This window comes from Porites lutea, chromosome 5 (assembly GCF_958299795.1).
Source record: "Porites lutea chromosome 5, jaPorLute2.1, whole genome shotgun sequence".
NCBI classification, from domain to species: Eukaryota; Metazoa; Cnidaria; class Anthozoa; order Scleractinia; family Poritidae; genus Porites; species Porites lutea.
This window is the reverse complement of record NC_133205.1, coordinates 12934770-12954769: the sequence shown is the minus strand read 5'-3', so window position 1 is coordinate 12954769 and position 20000 is coordinate 12934770. Positions and strand designations below refer to the sequence as shown.

Below are 20000 nucleotides of genomic sequence, written 5' to 3'. Positions count from 1 at the left end.
CAATAAACTAAAACGTTACTGATCATTTTCACTCCTTCTTAGCCGCGAAAGTTGATCTAAATCCTGTGAACATAGAATCTGAGGACTCGTAGCCTTTATTATAACCCTTATGGGGTGCAGGGAAGCTATCTTTGTCGACAAAAGTACTTTTGATTTTCCTATCTTTCTCCTATTTTTAATGCAAAGTTTCCTATTTTTCCTATTTTCTCAATCCTGAGTTTCCTATTTTCCTAAATTTTTGAGCAACCATGCCGCTGGACACCCTGTCACTTTATCCCGATTCTAAAAATTACTCGAGACGAATTACCTATGGAATAGGGTGTGTATGGGGAATGCCTTCTCTGATCCCTGTATCCTCTCTTGCTAGCACAGGTTAAAAGATTCTGTTAAGATTATAAATTAAGCCTGACTAGTTGTATTTCTTTTATAATTTTAAATGGCTGCTCATGTAAGATTCTTTATTCTGTCCAAAATGGCAAAGCTTACGGAAATTATCCATACTGGATGGCCGTCAGAGTGTAGTGTTTACCATTTGTTAGTTGAGTTTTGGGATCTTTTGTAGCTAGAATAAAAAGGAGAAACCTGTATAAGAAGCCAGGAAATTTGTAAGCTTATTGAACTGGTTGCCTGAATAGTGAATTCTAACTAATGAATTTTTTCACATGAAAAGCTTAGTGGCATTCACCACTTTGTGTATTATGCGTTTATCTTTATTAGGTATGAATGAATTTTTAAATTGCACAATCTATGGAGCTCGAAAAAGTCTTGGATACCAAGATACTTTTGTACATGGACATCCCTTAAATATTCACAACTGATTTTTTTTTCAGTTGGGGGGGGGGGGGGAGGTTAAAAGAAATGTAGACAATACAACTGATAAGAAACGTGTTGCAATTGACTTGAAGGTAAAATGCCAAAATCCAACAGTCTTAATAAAAGAACTTTTCAATTAATAAATTAATAGATTATGCAAGCTATAGAAGGGTTGTGAACAAAAAGTGTCTAAAATGCATCTTCGCTAATATATATTAAACAAAGACAGATCATTTTGAGTAAATGGTGGGCATTGATCACACAGCACGTTCAAGATTCTGTAATGTCAGATCAAGATTTTCATACTTCGGATGAGACAGTGGATTACACGAGCTATGCAAAAAAGATGTAGCAAGATGAATCTTTAACAATAGAAGAGAAGTGAATGAATGAACGAACGAAGGAGTGAATCACTTTTATTTCTATACGGTTTTTTCGATCAGTTAAAAACGTATTTACATGAAAGGTGTATGCAAATATGCACTGTATGTACAAAGGAGAAGGCGCCAAAAAAATTACGTCCACAAATTTCTACCTATTTACTTAAGAATTCGAATTAAAAGAGGCAATAAGGGCAAAAATAAGGATTAAGTGACGATTTCACAGCCACCGATAGTTTCCTTTAAAAACGCTCTGTGGGAGGATGTTAATCAAGTAAGCACGTGTTAGTGCAGTGATCCCATCTCGTGTACATCAGAACCACTGCCAGTAAGGGTATTGACACACTGATGTACGTCGTGTGATAACTGATGTTTTGATGAATTTGGAGTGGTACCTGGCCATGATGATTGGATTGTTTATAGGTGTCCAGCACTCCACGCAGTCTACCTTTTCTTTAGCTCCACTATGCTGGAAGTGAATGTTCTTTCTGGAAATGACAATAAGCTGTCAAGTCTGTGTCCTTTCCCTTTCAAACCGAGTTCAAAATCTGCATCTTCTCATCCTTAGCAGCTTCTGCCCCCAACTGGCCAGTATTCCCTACACTGAATATAGTTTCAGTGCCATATTTTCAACTTCGTTTGGTGGTTAGCCAACGGCTGCAGCCATGTATAGGCTACCTTTTTGGCTTCTGCCCATTTCCATCGTACTGCTGTCCTTTCACGTGATGAAATCATCATCAGGAACTTTCCAAATCACTTAACTAAGGCCGGTATGACTGGTTCACCGCCACAAGGTTATAAGCCCAGGGTTAAGCATGATTTGATTACACCACTACTACTTTTCTATCATTGATTGTTTTGTTTGTTTGTTTGTTTGTAGCATACCCTTCCATCATTCACTGTCCCATCGCATAAAGACGGTATTGTTTACCCTCTTCCAACTGTAGTCTATAGAATGTTTGATTACACAGATGTACCTGAGGTTAGTAAAATATGATCTTTAGCAATACTAAATACCAACTCTCGAAAAACTATTGGACCCTTGTATTTTGTAAGGTCTAAAGTAATTCCAACATGGACAATTTTAATTGCACAAATCTTGCTTTGACATAATTCTTGTCCTTATTAGTAACTGTGTGAAGGTGATGAAGACTAACTCTCTGCAAATCTTGTTTGGTTGACTTCTGTTTTTGTTAAACACAAAGAAAAGCACGACCATATTCATAATGTTAATGGTACTGAGTTTAGTCCAATTCGATCTGCAATCAAACGAGTGATGGACGAAATCGGACGACAGCTTTGTTAGAGAGATTTGTTTCATTACGAGCACGTATAACAGACAGAATTACAACACGAAGTTCTGGTTGTTTATTATTTACAAAAATTCCGGCTGGAAATTAGATGGAACACGACTTTTTGGGTCGTTCCTGGGGAAAATTTCCGGAAGCAACGGAACATCTTAAAAGGTACCAAATGGAAGTTCGTGTTTCATTTCTTCAAAGCCATCTTTGATACCAGTTTGGTAAATGCTATTCTGGGACGAAATTTACCAAACTTTAATTTTGCTTACCACTTACCCAAACCATAAACCAACTGGTTAGCCCACGTAAAGACCTCTTCAAAAGGTAAACAAACCTTTGTTACCAATTAGTCATAATTATAACTGAAATTTAAATTTTTTTAAAAAACATAACATCTCTCTAGAGTTTTTTCTCTAATTAAGGGAAAAAAGAACTCATTCAAGCATGCATAGCGATGGCAGCACGTACTGTCCAATAGGCCTCTTGTAATAGTGGGTCATGTGATCAACCTTACTTAAACACGAAAACAGTTCGCTTTGGAAAAATGATTTTTAATAACAGGATCTGAAAGAGCGTATTAAAATTAGGTATCTTGTTAATTTCCAGCTGTATATCTCAAAAGTAGAGATTGTAACGGCCGACGAAAGTTAATTTAAAAGTTAAAAGGAAGTAAAATTTTGAAATTTCAAATTGTCTTAAAATCTTCCCTTAAGTATTACAGCAGTCGAATTTATACGGCTGAAAATTAACAGGTTACCTAATTTTTGAAGCTCTTCCAGTTCCTGATAAAAAAAATCAGGTCTACTAACGGCCAATCAGATGTAAGAATTTTGCTTTACGACCACCGCTTTTATTACAAACACGTTATGTTCCCGTATATGTAAAAACTCTGTGAGTTATTTTTCTGATGTAAAACTCCCTAATACGACCAGATAATCATGGCCCTTAGGTGCGGGTCATAATAATGTTTTCTTTTTTTTTTTCTTTTTTCTTTTTTTTTTACCACGGATGAATAAATTGTTGTTTAGGTAATTTTTAATGATTTTTCTATATGATATTCTTTTTTTTATTGAATGCCCAAAGTTAGTCTGCAGTATGAAACCTAACAGTTGATGTTCGTGTTCTTTTCAGGGGCCTTCAATGCCCGGTGCTCATGCGATTGAAAGATATTTAGTAGAAGAGAGTATCCAGAGAACCATAAATGCTCATTTCAAGGACAGAAAGGAATGGTAAGATATAATGTTCAAAAGTTGGGTTTTTGTCGAGAAAAAAATGGTCAAATTTTGGTGGCTCTGTTCAGTTTCGTGTATGTAATCTGCCCTTGTATTGCAACCCTGTAACAAATGAAACTGACAGATCTTTGTTTCAATCAAAATGTTTTGTGTTACCGTAAAGTTCCGAAAGTAACGACCCCTCGAAAGTAGCGATAAGATGTCACAGGTGTTAGCAAATCCAGGAAACAGCGATCCCTCCAAAAATAAAGACCCTCCGAAAATAGAGACTTCGAAACTAATTTCCCTTTTTGCAAAAAATAAGGTGTGTTAGATATCCTGACCAAATGCCACACTGATCCGAGGTTTATTAATAATGATTATTTGACATTCCTATTCATAACTCTTAAAGTACAGGATATACATTACCTTTTTTTCAAAAAGTATTCCTTTCACATTTTTTGCGATTTTATTTTTTGAAGTGCTTATGTGGAGTCATCCGAAAGTAACGATCCCCTTCGAAAGAAGCGATAGAACAAGGATGCTAAAATCCGAATGTAACGAGGGTCGATACTTTCGGAACTTTACGGTATATTGTAATTATCTATTTTTTGCGGTGTAAGGAAAACTTGAATTAAAAAATCTGTCACGCTAGTGACCGACAAGAGCATTCATCACAAACATTGACCTTAAAAAGTGTTCAGTTTTGTTGACATAATTATTATTTTTTCAACATATCTTGTCTTGACTCTTAGTGCTAACCAGTTATTGAATTTGCCTGGGAAGTCAAAAGTACCAATGCATTATTGCATCATAGAGGTTAGTGTTCAAATATTAAGCACCCATCGAAAAGAAATAACAAATCTGGCTGTATTTCATGAAAGCCTGATTAACTATTATCCTTACACGTGAGTAGTTACTACATAGTGGATAGGAGGGTGCATAAGTGACCGACGCCGCAGATGTAAGGCTAGATCAGACGAAGGTTATTGGAAGTCTTAAGGCTAAGGCTAGCTATGAGATTGTTAGTTTTGGAGTGCAAGACGGTGTTGGAGGATAAAATGCTGCCCCTTTCTGCAAAGGGTGCTGAAAATTTGGTCCATGCCCCAGGCCCCAGTAGCTCGAAAGGTGGATAACACTATCCACCGGATAAATCTCTACCCAGTGGATAACGCAGTTGGTTTACTATCCGCTGGATAGTGATTTATCCCGAGATGAATAGTGCTAGCCAACGTTTGAACAAGAGGATCCTATCTCTTTCTGACGTCAACCCTGTAAACGTTATTGCCCTTCACATGTTTATTGCGAATTTGTTTCTGAAAAGCACTCTTACGTTGGTTGGTTTTCGTTGAATCATAGTGTAAGTAATAGAATTGAGATCACATGCACTTGCTTGAGCGCGTATTTTTTTAGTTACACGTAACAGCAAAGGGTAAAATTTGGAAAACTGAGAAAAAAGCTATTTTTCTTTTCTTTTTTTTAGGTTGTTTTTTCAGAAATGTTTAGACTACCAAACTCTCACCATCCACAAATTTTCTATGGATCATTGATTATTGAGCTCTGCAAGCTACAACCCAACTCAATGCCTGGTGTTGTATCCTTGACATTCCACTTTTGTAATTTATCATTATTATTCTTGTTATCGTAGTAAGTGATTGGTTTTCTTTAGATAATTCTTAAAACATATTCAAACTGGAACCAATCTGTCATTGGTATTGTCAATATTTTAATTCTTAAAGTATTTTAAATGTGCTTGACATCTTTCCTCCTCGGAGACCTACTGGCAGTCAGTCGAGTCGGGAGAAAAGGCGCATCAAAAGTTTTGAAGCACGGGTGGAAGAGCCCCTGGGTACCGACTCTTACCAGACCATTTCCAAATTGCATACTTGTCCGGCTCGTTCACCAAGGTTGTCCGTTCAAGGGAAACTTTCATTTTGATATAAACCCCGCCCATTTCAAAAATACTGTCTACCCGAAAACTAGAACATGGAAACTATGCTAGGGTATTTTAAAGACGCTTTTCCAAAGACACAAGCTTTAGCTTACATCACGTGTTCAAGTTTGCGTCGATCGCGCCTTCGTTAATATTATTTACGTTACCTTGTGATCGGTCAGAAACAATTTTCCTGGTGCAATTTGGAATAGTCCTGCTGATAACATCCGAAACGTTTTCCCGAGTCATCGGTAGTTACTTTGTTTCTGGAGAGGAAAGTAGAAAAGAGATGCTGTCCGCTGATTGGGCACAATAATACAAATCCATTGATTGTACCCAATCAGGAGCCAGTATTTGCTTGACCGTTTGGAAATGGTCTGTTAAGAGTCGGTACCCAGAGGCTCTTCTGCCCGTGCTTGAATACTTTCGTCGCGCTTATTGTCCCAACACGACTGACTGCCCCATGAATTAAAATATAATGTATGCATCTTCGGTTGTTTATTGGCTCCACAAAATACTAGTTTTCAAAGCATCTGTTGTATGTTTGCTTTGTTCCTTAAAATAAATGCATCAGGTCGCACAGGCAACAGAACTGTTATATGAGAAATTAAACACAATGAGTGTGACTTGTACAGAAAGGTTGGTACTGTGTTTTCATCGACGATATTATTTCACTAGTTCCCACAAATGGTGATCTGGAGTAGTGGTTGATGTATAAGTGTATAATAAGGAGGCATTCTAGTTGTTGTTGACTTTTTATTTATTTATTGCGTTCAACGAAGGAGAACGCTCATTATTCGAGTCCCGCGGGAGATCTAGCGGGTAGCGTGCTGGATTCCATGCGATTTCATGTTTTGGGCGCCATCTTGGACAGGCTGGCACATTTTGCCTCGATCTTATGTATTCAGTTTTTTCCGCCCGGGAACTGGTATCTATTTTTTCTTACCTGTTCGCATATGAAACATTGGCGAGCTTGTGTTTGTTTATCGTTTTTCTCACAGTTTTCAATTAAGTTTATCATTTTTTTATAGGAAAAGCTCCATTCTAAGATAATCGGATATGTAGATGTTATGTTTGAAATGTGTTCAGCACGCCATATTTGTTTTTATCGAGTCTAGCAAGATCAGCTTAGATCACCCTTTATAATTCTATTAGAACTTCAGTACATCTTTTCGCTTTTGAAAGCTATTTACAGAGTGCTATTCGCCTTTGTTTGTCACTGTTTTTGAAAAATATACAAGAAGTTAAACTGTGAAACGTTGACCTTGCCATCACATTAATTGCGGGTGCGTTGTATTTGAAAAGCTGAAGCAGTGCTGAGTAGGTGAGCCATGTTAGCGCAGTGTCACGCAACAAGGGCTTGAAGTTATACACGTCGCTTTGACACATTAATCAATGAACTTTTCAGATAACTTTAATTTTCCGTAGCCTAATTTTAGCCAATTGTATTGACCATCCTACTTATTTAAAAAATATCCTGAGGATCATAGTAAGTGTTTGACCTGCTGTAACTTACATGTACTTAATCTAAAAGCTAGGCCAAGTAAATGTAAAAAACACAGGACGCTCTAAAATAGTAACTAATTGTAAAATGGAAGGATAAACAATAACACTGATAAAGACAGCTGCTGATATTCACATTGAGAAAAGTGATTTCCCAATCTTTCAAGCTCATCAAGTTTTGCGCCCCCTTACAACTACCACTCACTTCTAATTTTTCATGATTTTAAACATCGAAAAATCATCCAAAACTTAATGAACCAGTTACTACGACCTTTTTTTTTTAGCCATTTTTTCAATGATTGAAACTGGCTAGATTTGGGAGAAAAGGGTAGGGATAAACGAAAAATAAGGCTTTGACCAAACCTCTCCCCTAAATGTTGTATTTTGCTACCCACTCAACTCGTATGTGTAGAATGAAGTGAAGTGAGATACGCCCAGCATTGACCGCCCCGTGGAGACCGCGTATTGCGAAGTCTTGGGTAAAAGGATTCGAAAGAAGGGAACAGCGCAGGGATTGTTTTGATGGGATGGTACTATTGCTTCTAGGTCAATCAACACGGAGGGAGGGTCCGCTGCGTTAGTTTTGACCATCAAACAAAAGGCGATCACGCGACCGTCCGTAAACACTCTACAAGTTTGAATTCTGCTAACGTTCGCTGTCACAGCTGCTCTCACATTGTTCGTCCAGCCGCTGGTATAGATTCTTGACTCTACTGGACCTATTTGCTTGGATTAATTAAATAAACTGTTCTTTCCAGAAGTACGTCTACTCCACAATATGTCATCCAATGTGGCGAGGGAGGACGAGGATTTTCCACCTAAGAAAAAGGCAAAATCGCGCGCATAAATGTTTCCTTACCATATTTTCCATTCAGCTGCATAGCCTGGTAGTTCATGGGAGATTCGACGACTCATCCCATTTTGTCCATGTTATTGACACACACTACTACATCTGGGCCGCCTGTGCTTAAACAGTCCATTTTACACCCCGATTTTTTCTAACAACCCACAATCCCTTGATTTACTCTGACAAAGGGCTCGTACTTTAAATGCCATAATATAAATTTTTTAAAGGGCTAAAAATGTAGTTTTACCATCTCAGTTGTACGTTTTTTTGGCTAGGTTTGTGGAGTGGTTTTCATATCACCTCAGTAACTTTCAGTTTAAATGGAGCTGGGATGAGTGGTATGTATCCATATACCTGCCTCTTTAAAGCTGGTATGAGAGATGTTATGTGAAAGAGTAAAATCATACGCGACGATACTCAAACGAAGTCCGAGATATCAACAGTGAATCCAAATAAATTATTTCACCTCCATGGCGCGACTGTTCAATAGAATCTTTGACCTCCTACTTGTTTTTATGGTTTCTTCTCCCTCTGCACTGAAACGGTCAATCAAACAATGGTGAACTAACCACAACCCATGCGGAGTGCGTACGTTTCTATGCTTTGAAATAACCGTTGGATAAACCTTTTACACATTCTGTAGGACTTCTGCTACAGATGCGGGACTGGATTCTCCCAGATGCGTATTTTTGAGTGAGCTCTTTGAAAGAATCAAAAGGTTAGAAATGTTACTTTGTCGTCACCGTAAATACTTGGCTGGGCCTAACATAGAAGTTAATCATATCTTTGATAATAAATAGCCACATTGTTGCTAAAAAAAACTTTGAGTAGAAGTTTTCCTCACAAATCCACTGCACTGCGTTTACTGTTTTTGTATATAGATAGTACTAAGTTTTAAAGTAGTGCCATGACACATAAGAATGAATGTTGTTAGTCATGCCTGTTTTGAACTATTCTCACTTTTAGGTTTTCGTACCATCAGTTTTTGATTGAGAATATTCCTGAAGGACTGCATAGCCTTCTTCCTGTTGCCCCATCACCTAGCTACAGATTTACACCAGATCAAGGTACTATATCATTCGTTTTTAGACTCTGAAATTACAAGTTTAATACCATTGAATTCAATTTAGTGGTTATCTCGATCATTTTTTATGCTTACTGGCTAATATGTCAACGTTTGTGTACGTCCGTAAGTCTGATTCTATTGTCCTCGTAGCACACGGCTTTAACGTTTAATCTCCGGAGCACAGGTACCACGTTCGATGGTAGTGCCTTTACTTGACTAGTACTTTGTACTCAGTAGACAAGTTGAGCTTGTAGGTGTTAAAATTATTAGTTTTTTCTGCGTCCTGCGTGTCTTAAGAGAAGTATACGGTTGATACCATATCCTTTTCAGATTTATTCCTTTTTTTCCGCCTTATTGTATAAATTGACCTGAGATGTGGCGTCCTCTTTCCCTTTTTCTTTAGAGGGCGAGAGAAAAAGGTTCCTCTTTCATAATCAGTCTTTCTTTGTAATCAGTCCCATAAAATCCATTGCATTCCTCAATTTTTCACGGAATCATTTGCCGTCGACTTTGGGGATCACTTGCGGTCGAAGATCATTTGCGGTTGGGGATTATTTACGGTACTGTACAATGCTCTGAAAACTTTGTTAAAACACTGGACTGAAATTAAAGAGTTTTCATTTTACGCAAACTCAGCTAACTTATCTAACTATTCCCTGTGTAATTCACCTCTCCTTCCGACCGTAGTGAAAACCACAGAGGGATTTAAATGGGGTTGGTGTTGTTAAGGAAGGGTAGCCAATGTTTCACAGGTCCCGTGTTCACCCCATTTGACCCTCCTACACGTGTAATCCACCGTATCTAAAAAGATGGCGACTTGTACATTTACCCTCAGTTCTTAGCGCATGAAAACCATAAAATTGCTCATAAAAACGCACAAAAAAGTTTTATTAACTCCAAACCTAGGATAGCCCTCCCCCCCCCCCCCCCAAAAAAAAAAGATATGACTTTATGTGTAATTGGCCGTGTTAGGTTCGAAAGGAATTGTGGTAAAATGTACAGCCGCCATCTTTTTTCGTACGGCGGATTATAGTTAAAAAAATGGGTGTGATAGGGAATAACTGAAGGCGAATATGCAGCTAACACATGTTATCTTTAATGTGTAATAATAATTACTTGTGAAGTGTGTCATTAGTAGTGAGTGGATGAAATGTAGGAGATAATGCTGCAGTGAAAATAACAAGTAAATGATGGTAATTGGAGAAAAAAATATTTACTGTTAAGTGAATTACAGCAAGAGAGTGTTTGCACTTGTGGTAGTACATAATCACACTTGACAACTAATTGTTTGTAACTGTATGGTCTAAACATAATCACTTACACTAAAACAGAAATTACATGTAGCAATGTGATATTTTTTCCTATTTGACCCCGTTTTTTTCCTTTTTCCCCCACTGTTGAGCCTGGTCCCAGGCTATGTCATTAAGGATGCAGTTGAGGTGAACTATGAAAATGATCATGACTCATGATTATTGAATATCCGGTACCTTTATGAGCAGTGAATTATAACTGTAAAAAATACCAAATTTTTTATGAAAGTGCTTATAGTTATTTGTGTACATGCATGAGAAACAATTACTCATGCAAGAGTGAATTTGTACGAAATGTCCACATAGGTGATCAGGATTTCAATTCTCAACATGCATGAGCTTGTTGAGACATGGTTGCCAGAGGCATAGTTTTTTAAATTCCCAGACTGACAGTCAAATGTACACTTTCCCTGACCAAATGAACTGACAAAATGTCCAGATATTATCAAACCTTCGCGTTCTGGAAACAGATGATGTAAAACAAAATAAATCTTTGTTTTCTGTTCAGGGAAAATCTGCTTGGTATGTTTTCATGGTTTTTTGTTCTTTTCTTTTCATCTGTGCCTGGTACACAATTTAAAATAAATGCCCAAACTCCCATCACAGCCATCCTGTACACCTATTTAATACATGAATTTATCGTGAATGTAAAGTGCAGAATGGATGAATCTCATAGGAAACCCTATATCTGCTTATCGCTTGAATTCTTGATACAATATTCTGCCAATGGAACATGTTTAATTTCGGTGAATATACGGGAATCTGTCACCTCCCTCTGGCTTCTTTGAAAGAGTTACATTTTCCCTGACTTATACTGAAAATCCCTGACTTGACTTACGGGGAATGGTAACACATGTCACACACTAATATTGTGAGGAGATCCGAAATCAAGATGTTCTTTTCGAATATTAAATAAGATCGAAAATAGTTATGCTTTCCCTATACATGTCACACGTTATCGGTGTTCTAAACTGTTAATTGTAAAATAAAGCTTACTGTAAAACCCATTGTTGCTCATGGTGTAAAGGCTGATCGGCTGTCCCGAGTCCGTGGGAAAGATATTCTTGACGTGCATAATTCTTGCTGCCTATCGCTGACTGTAAACTTTAAGCGCTGCCTGATCCAGTCTCGTCGGTTTTTGAAGCGTCGGCAGTCGGTGTTCCCTGTCTTTGTAGGTTTCGTTTACAGTGTAATTCTAGTATTTTGTTGCTGCCTCTGTACACGTTTGTGGTCGCTGTGTTGACAACGTTGCCTTCCCTATGCTAAGCGATGTTCTCTCTGCTTCGCGGTTGTCTTCTTCGATCCGCTCGCCGATGAATGTTAATCGGCGTTCTCCAGAGGAGTTTCAATGGAAAATCTTCCTCGGCGAGGATTTGCAGCCACTTGCTGTGCTTGCATTTCTGTGTCATTTGTAGGGAAATTGTTCGTGATTCACCGATGGTAAACATTGTTTCACAGACGATTAATAAACAGAACAGCCCGTTTCATAAATGATACATGAAAATGCGCCCTGGTCATCGGCGGCAAAGTCTATGTTGCCTGGAAACTCAAAATGCTCCTTGATGGAACACTACATGACGTCATTGGCGGACACCAAGCGCATATATTCATAGATTTATGGGGCATTGAATTCTGAAGCTGGCTAAGCCCACGCGCGGTTAGCAGACTGTGCGCGCGCTTTAATGTTCAGGACGATCAATCGTGGGCTTTTAGCGAAACCGTTCAAAAAATTTCAAAAATCACCTATACGGCCAGCCGGTTCTCACTTTTGAAAAACGCCACATTTGCAGTGCGAGCTGTGTGGTAGGGTGTTTGAATGAACACTAATAGAGTTACGCTTCAACATAATAAAGAATTTTATTATGTTTATTTTTTTAATTTAATGGTTTTATAACGATGTGTAATCTTAAAAAGTGTTTGATACCCGTGACATTTTGAGTATTCCTGCGAGCGATATTCATGAACAACTGAAAACAAACGGCACAGCGATAAAAATTGAAAGAGGGACTACTAACAATCAATAAAAGAAATATAATTCGGTGAAACATTTACTGAGACAACAATTTTCATTCACGAAGACAAGTACTAAAGTGTCTCTAAAAATCCTGAGTCTTAAAGCTTAAGTGTATGTTTTAAGCCGGCTCCCCAGTGTTTCCTTTTTTGAAAGGTGAACTCGAGGCAAGAAAATCGCTCAAAGTTTTCTTTCTATTTGCGGTGAGAAAATATATCTAAAGGCTTTTTGAAGTTCTATAAGCTTATATCAAACCTGATACTGGGTCAGATCGTTGTCTCAAATGTTACAAACATTTATAAACTTGCCGCATAAACTGTGCTCGACTTCATGACATTAGTTATAAAAAAACAAACACCAAATATAATAATTACTCAAGTTTACCAATCGAAATGCAGCTCCTGAAAGCTATCAAGTAAACTTTTAAACTCTCTTACGCATCGAGCAAGGTAAAAAAAGGAAAACGATGCTATCCGAAATTGGATTTCCGACTTTGATAAGCGACGTATTTCTCAACGAAAAATCCAATAAACAAACCAGCCATGAATAACAGAAGGTTCTCTTCCTCAGATGTATTTGTACATCCAATGGAAAAAGACAGTTAAAAACATCACAAGTTGAAACAAACTCTGTCAGCTTCAGCTGTCGAAGTAAACAAGTTTTAAGATGCTGCGTGAACCCACCTTTCAAATTTTGACCTATAAGAGCATAAAAATTGGACGTAGAGCGTAGTAAAAAAGGTCTTCCCCGCCTGTATTTTTAAATAACTGGCTGAATTTTCGCGCCCGAGGTCAGTTTGAAATCAAAAACTTGAGAGTACGGGGGCATAGTGACATAAACACAACATATTTCATATTGATTTTTTAAAAAAATAAACTTGTGCCTGCGATCATTTGAAAACTAGTAACTTGTCAGTGGACAACTTCAAAAAATAGTCGACCTCGACACCTGAGCCCGCAATACGGTCAGGTGATACTGGTCAGCGGAAACCCTGTTTTGACAGCTGTCAATTGATCACAACGTCGATGTGCAATCAGTTTTCTCCTGGGTTCCCAAAGTAGCTAGAAAGTGTGAGAGTAAACATTGGCTTACCTGTGGTGCGGACGGTCGCTCGCTCGCTCGGTGTACAGTCACGCGATTCCCAAATTTTCTAAGATGGGTAGATTTACTTAGCTTCGGGGCTCCGCTAAAAATACCATTGACGATATGATGATGGCTGAAGCACTGCAGGAATGTTTGCTACGTTTCCCGAAAGTTTGAAATTTTAGAAACAGAGCAAAGAAAAGCATTAGAAGCTTTCATCTCGGGACGTAACATGATCGCAATTTTAATGCTCAAAGCCTCTCCTTACTAAGACGTGAACATTGTAGCAAATGACGAGGAATGCTTTATTTTCAAAACTGCAGTCTTGCTTTAGAACTCATTATAACGGAAAATAGTAATACCAGAACAGAAGCGTAGACTATTAAGCTAAAACAAAAGTAGTTACCAGTGGAGGAATAATAGCTTCAGTGCTCAAGAAAAATAAAATGCACTGTATCAGCGCCTAAAGAAGTTATAGTTTAAGCTGCAATTCGGACCTGTGGATCACTGAATTCACCATCCTGAAAACACTGAATAGTAAAGAGCTGGGCCTAGCGTCAAAACATAGAAGGAAATCATTACATTCACGGACAATGAAAAGCTCGCCACGCATGTTATTATTCTGATCCAGGCATTTCGGATAAACCAAAGAAATTAAAATCTCTATTGAAAGGTTATTTTAGCCTAAGGCGTTTAGGAAGGTTAGAGAAACTAATTAGAGAAACTAGGGCTAAAACTCTTGGCTAAAGGAAAACCCGTCGATTCCTATAATTATTTTTAAGAGTTGTCTCCACATTTCTGAAAACATCGTCCAAATCAAATCAAATCAAATCACAGGTTTATTGTCCCTTTTGCAGTCGGAAGACTGAATTGTTGGATACCTTACAAGCTGTGATATATGTATACTAATTCGCTACATTTATTGACAAGATTGATATTTAACAGTAACAAAATTTGAGAAACGTTCAGTCCTTGTGGCCATGGGCCTGCTAGAACTCCCTGATCGTAGACACACACTGGTAGATATAGGTACCACTCTGTTGTGTAGTAGTGGGTATAACGGGTTACCTGGCCGAACCTTTCCTATAAATTTAAGATACGGGACTGCCCGACGGTCAGAAAGAGTGGATAATGCAGCTTTGTCAAGTGCTGTTTCATACGAAATACCAGGCCAAATCATGGTACATAAAAAAATACCACAAGCTTCCTCCAAATTGAAAATTATCCTTAATAGGTTGCTTTAAAATGTTCATTGCCTCCTCAAAACTTCGACTGATTCCTCGCCACAGTGTCGAACACTCTCGCACAATCTTGTCCAGGTTCATTTCCTTGCAATCGAGAAACACACCTCGCAAAATCACCTGTTTCGTACCGTTGACAAACAACACGATCAGACAACAACAACAAGTTTATTTCAAATTAAATATAGCTTACAAAGCTTGTGCCCGCATTTAGCGAAGGCTATTCCAGGCGGGTACAAGAGAAAAAAGAAAATTCTATAAATATATATATATATATATTTTTTAAACGAACAATCCTAGAAGCAATCTAGTTTGTCGTGTGGTTTATAGCCAGAGTGAGACAGGAAGGCAGACTGTACTTCATACGGAAGTACACCATGTTACGATTTTGAGAATTGCCCTGTAATATCAGAAACTCTAATATAGTCGTCCTCTTTTTCCAGTATTTCAAAGAGTTTTCTCTTTAGTTCGCTTTTGAATTGAGTTTTTTTAAGTGTTTTTGATAGAAAGTGGAATACTATTCCAAATTAAAGCACCGGAACTGGCCTGCCTGCGAATTTACTAAAATATGACGGCGAAAAGCGACAACCGAAAATACCTCTGCGTTTGTAAGTTAAGCCTAGCTTTGCAAGCCCAATCTTACCCGAAGACCTATTGCAACTTTGCAATCCAGCGATCCCGAAAACTTTATTTGGCGCTCCGCCCAAATTATTTTTTTCTCCACATTCTCTTGCCATTTACATCGATTCACCTGGGTACATCCTTTTTCTAAAATATTAAAGTTTATCTACAGCCCCATTCACACTGAAGCTTAAACATGTTTAAAAGCTGTTTAGTTAAACACGGTTTAAAATGTTTTCTTTCAAAAAGCTTCTTACTGACTTAAGTTGATTGCAGATTTAGTGCAAATTACCAAAAAACGGTGAATGTTCCAGTTTGTTTTCTGTTTTTCATTTGTTGGTTTATTTAGTTGATGTGAATTCATGAGGTAACGATTCACAATGGTGATGCGTTGAGATTTCCTCCTCCGTTGTTTTTTACCCCGTTCTCATGAATTACAGGGTCTTATTTTGAATTTCCAAACTATGTTCACATGTTTTGAGACGACTGATACTTAATAAATACTACAACGAGAAAACTGCTCTGCTTGTCTCCTCCTCGACTCGCTCCTACCTCTCGCTTTATAGTGATCATTTCTCTTCGTACAGCAAGTAAATGTATTAGTTATCTGGACATTGAAATGAAATGCAAATAAAACTGTTAATCTGTTCCAATATAGGCAGGTATATTAATAAACATAGTGAGCGTTTTTCTCTTGCACTGTAAAGGTTAATCTTGTTATCCAAAAACGTGATAGGTTAAATGATTGCGTGACGGAATGCTGTAGGAAACTGGTCTTTAAGGGTAAGTAGTATAGGAGGGACCGGTTACTCCTCTTTTTTGGGGAGGAATACATTAACGCCGATGACGTCATAGGCTATTGTCCTCATCTCATGAATAAAAGTTGGTGGATTTAATTAAGTATACTGGTTTGACCGGTTTGTCAGGTTCTATTTTTAGCCTGGTTGATATAACTGGTTTATTTTTGTTTTATGACATAACCTATTGTCTTGAACTCATGAATAAAATGCGGTGGAATAAATTAGCGTCTATGTCGTAATACTCTATTGTCTTGTACTCATGAATAAAATGAAGGGGAATAAATTAGTATCTATGTCGTAATAACCTATTGTCTTGAACTCATGAATAAAATGCGGTGGAATAAATTAGCGTCGATGACGCAAGAGTCTTTTGTCTTTATTCATAGTGCGGTGGATTTAATTAACGTGTTCTATATTTAGAATGCTGAGATCATGAACCAGAAAAACCAGTTCCAAAAACAGGTTTCATGACAATGCTTCAATAGACTTGCCCGGGCTCTTTAAACCCTGATTGGATAGTAAACAATCTATTATATGTTTAACATAAAAGCGGGCTCTCCGTTCAACATATTACTCTTGCTATCACCAATATTTTTTAAAACATTACTCCAAACATGCAAGTCGAATCGAGCTGTAGACTCTTTATTTCAAGTTTGTCTGACTATTACATAACTGTTTTCTCCGTTTTATCTCGAGGAAATGAAAAACTATTGAAGTCTTGTCATTTTCACGCGTCGTTAGTTTGGTAATTATGCGAGTTCACAAGCGCAAAGTTGAATACAAATTAGCTCTACAGGAAAAACCTCAAGGGAGCAACCTTGACGTATTATTATAAAACAAATAACTTAACAAGGATTAATTAAAACACGCGACTCATAATTGCTAGCAATAAAACCAGACAAGAGAGATACCGTTTTAAAAAACTTTATTGAAAACCAGTGACAAAAAGAGTCAAATACACAGCGATTTGGAAGGAATGGAAATTAGACCTCCTCTTCGTTCTCCTCTTTAGAAGGTGAATAAAAATTGGTTTCCAACGTCTTGGCGTTTTTGTGTGTAATTAATCCACAATCGTGACGCCGAAGAAAGCCCTCTTTGATGTATTTTCTCTCCTCGGGGATCTGGTGATCGCATATAGGACAAATCTTGTAGTTATCGTGCCAAAAGCATTTAGGACATTTCATGATCAATGTGGAGTACACATTAGAGTTTTCGCAATGTTCACAGGGACTTTTAGAGTGAAAGGTGGTGGACGTTTCAGGGCTACTACTTTCTATTTCCTGACTGTCGTTTTCAGTGTCGTTGTCGCTCTCTTGGGTGTCTTCCGCTTCAACGCCATTCTCAGAAGCCACTTCCTCCTCCTCCTCCTCCTGATTTTCAATATCCGATGAACTCTCCTCATTATTACTCTCATTATCGGAAGTATTTTCTAGATTTCGGTAGCCTTTTTCCTTTTCTATTAAATCACTTAACAACTTTTTGTTCTTGATTAAACCTTTATCGATTCCTAACTCTGCAAGTCCATCTAGAAACGTATTCAGCGCACGAGGCTTGGTAACCTCGTTGTTATGAGGGAGTAACACATACTCAACTAGCTCGGCGATGTTTGTGACGGGAATAGTGCGTTTATTTCGAAGTAATTGTCCACTGGGGGTCCAGAAAAGAATATCTTTGGACGCGGCCATACTATGCAGCAATTCAGAAGCACGCTTTTCCGACACTGCTCGGGAAAGATGACTCAAAACATCTTTTATTCTTGGTTCGTCATCCTCGCTTTCATCACCAGAACTTTCGCTTTCTTCATGTTCACTGTCGTGTTCTTCTTCAACCAAATCTATCTTTCTCTTCATTTTGATGAGTACCCGTGACAGACCGTAGCTTCAAATTAGTAACTTATAGTTTCGTTTCCTCTTTTATAGCATCAAAAATCCTAGACTTGTAACAGCAGGTACCAATAGGTCTTGAAGAAAACCATCACCCTCTTGTACAAGGATTCGCTTCTTTGTTTTGTAAGGGACATTGTTTCTGCTAGGTTTACTAGAGCATCCTTATACGGCAACACGTTCCGCTTATTTTCTTCGGGGATAAGAATGTATTTCTTAAGTATATTGTATAAGACTTGGACTAATGCATGTAGTTGTTGTGGACTGGCTGTCCGTAAAAGAAACTGTCGCTGATGAGCTGGACAAACAGCTAAGAATTGAAGAAAACCACGATTGTTCTTGACAACTTGAGACATTGCGACAAACTGAACTTATGATAGTAGTTTGCAGTCTTTTATTGACTGTCGTGGAGTAAAACAATGGAAATGTGGTGGTGGTGGTGATGGAGGAAGACAATTGAAATGTGGTGGTGGTGGTGGTGGTGGTGGAGGGAAAACAATAGAAATGTGGTGGCGGTGGTGGTGGTGGTGGTGGAGGGAAAACAATAGAAATGTGGTGGCGGTGGTGGTGGTGGTGGTGGTGGAGGGAAAACAATAGAAATGTGGTGGTGGTGGTGGTGGTGGTGGTGGAGGGAAAACAATAGAAATGTGGTGGCGGTGGTGGTGGTGGTGGTGGAGGGAAAACAATAGAAATGTGGTGGCGGTGGTGGAGGGAAAACAATAGAAATGTGGTGGTGGTGGTGGTGGAGGGAAGACAGTAGAAATGTGGTGGCGGTAGTGGTGGTGGTGGAGGGAAAACAATAGAAATGTGGTGGCGGTGGTGGTGGTTGTGGTGGAGGGAAAACAATAGAAATGTGGTGGCGGTGGTGGTGGTGGTGGAGGAAAACTATTGAATTTTATAGCCTTCAAAACTATGTCAATGCGCAACATTCTACCTCTTTCTCAGTCTACATTCTGCTCCTGAGGAGTTGACATGAGTTGGTTCTGTTCTGTCTGCGAAAAATCATTTAGTAGAAAGGATAGCATGCAAAGGCACGTGATGTCTAAACACCACAATGTTGGTCTCACACCATTTCAAACAGTTCCGTTTTCACAGAAATGTCAGCGGTTTCGCTTCGAGCATCCTTTTACCTCCGTGATTGCCGCAATGACCGGCTCAGGAAAAACGGCCTGGGTTCGATCTCTATTGCAACAAGGTTCAGAGACCATTTACCCTCCCCCAGAGAGGATCGTTTGGTGTTATTCACAATGGCAGCCTGCGTATACACAAATGTTAGTCGCCATGCCAAACATTGAATTCGTCAAGGGAATTCCTACGGCTTTGGAGCAGGATTCCTATTTTGATGTGAACAAACGGAATTTGATCGTGGTTGATGATCAGATGATTGACGCCAGTAAAGACAAGCGAATTGTGAACCTCTTTACTCGTGGTTCTCATCATCGCAATCTGAGCGTGATTTATATCGTGCAGAATCTATTTCATCAGGGGAAAGGTAGCCGCAGCATAAGCCTAAACAGCCATTATCTGGTGTTTTTCAAGAATCCACGAGACAAATTGCAAATCTTGACTCTAGCGAAGCAAATGTATCCCGGGCAGACTGACTTCTTTTTAAATCAGTACGAAGAGGCTGTAAATAGACCTTTTGGTTATCTTCTGATTGATCTGAAAACTACTACCCAAGATAATTGTCGGTTGCGAACAAACGTCCTGCCCAGTGAAGAAGGCTTTAACCAAGCAGGGTTTCAAGAAAATATTCCTCAAGAGCTTCTAAAATATCTGAAGCAGCAAACTCTTTCGCCTGTCCCGCTTCTTCCAGCTATACAAGAAATACAAGGAAACATGGATGACGTGCTTTCTCGAAACGACCCTCGAGACGATGAAAAAGCTAAACGATACCTTCAGTTGCAAGACAGATACCTGGCTTTTAAAGAACAATTAAATACAAGAACACGACCGGAAGAAATAATCAGCACTGTTCCAGACTTAACATCAAAGAC

General features: G+C 38.6%; 1 protein-coding gene across 3 annotated transcripts in view; it reads left to right on the top strand.

Annotated features, from left to right (window-relative positions):
* LOC140936333 (nuclear cap-binding protein subunit 1-like) overlaps nt 1-20000 on the top strand; it is a 96291-nt gene that overhangs the window by 48526 nt on the left and 27765 nt on the right. For all 3 annotated transcript variants that reach the window (XM_073385794.1, XM_073385795.1, XM_073385793.1), the window contains 8 exons: nt 2074-2175; nt 3626-3723; nt 4461-4524; nt 5189-5299; nt 6213-6277; nt 8264-8326; nt 8632-8706; nt 8955-9055. In XM_073385794.1, the coding sequence (XP_073241895.1) occupies nt 2074-2175; nt 3626-3723; nt 4461-4524; nt 5189-5299; nt 6213-6277; nt 8264-8326; nt 8632-8706; nt 8955-9055 (679 nt within the window). The remainder of the gene's footprint in view (nt 1-2073; nt 2176-3625; nt 3724-4460; nt 4525-5188; nt 5300-6212; nt 6278-8263; nt 8327-8631; nt 8707-8954; nt 9056-20000) is intronic.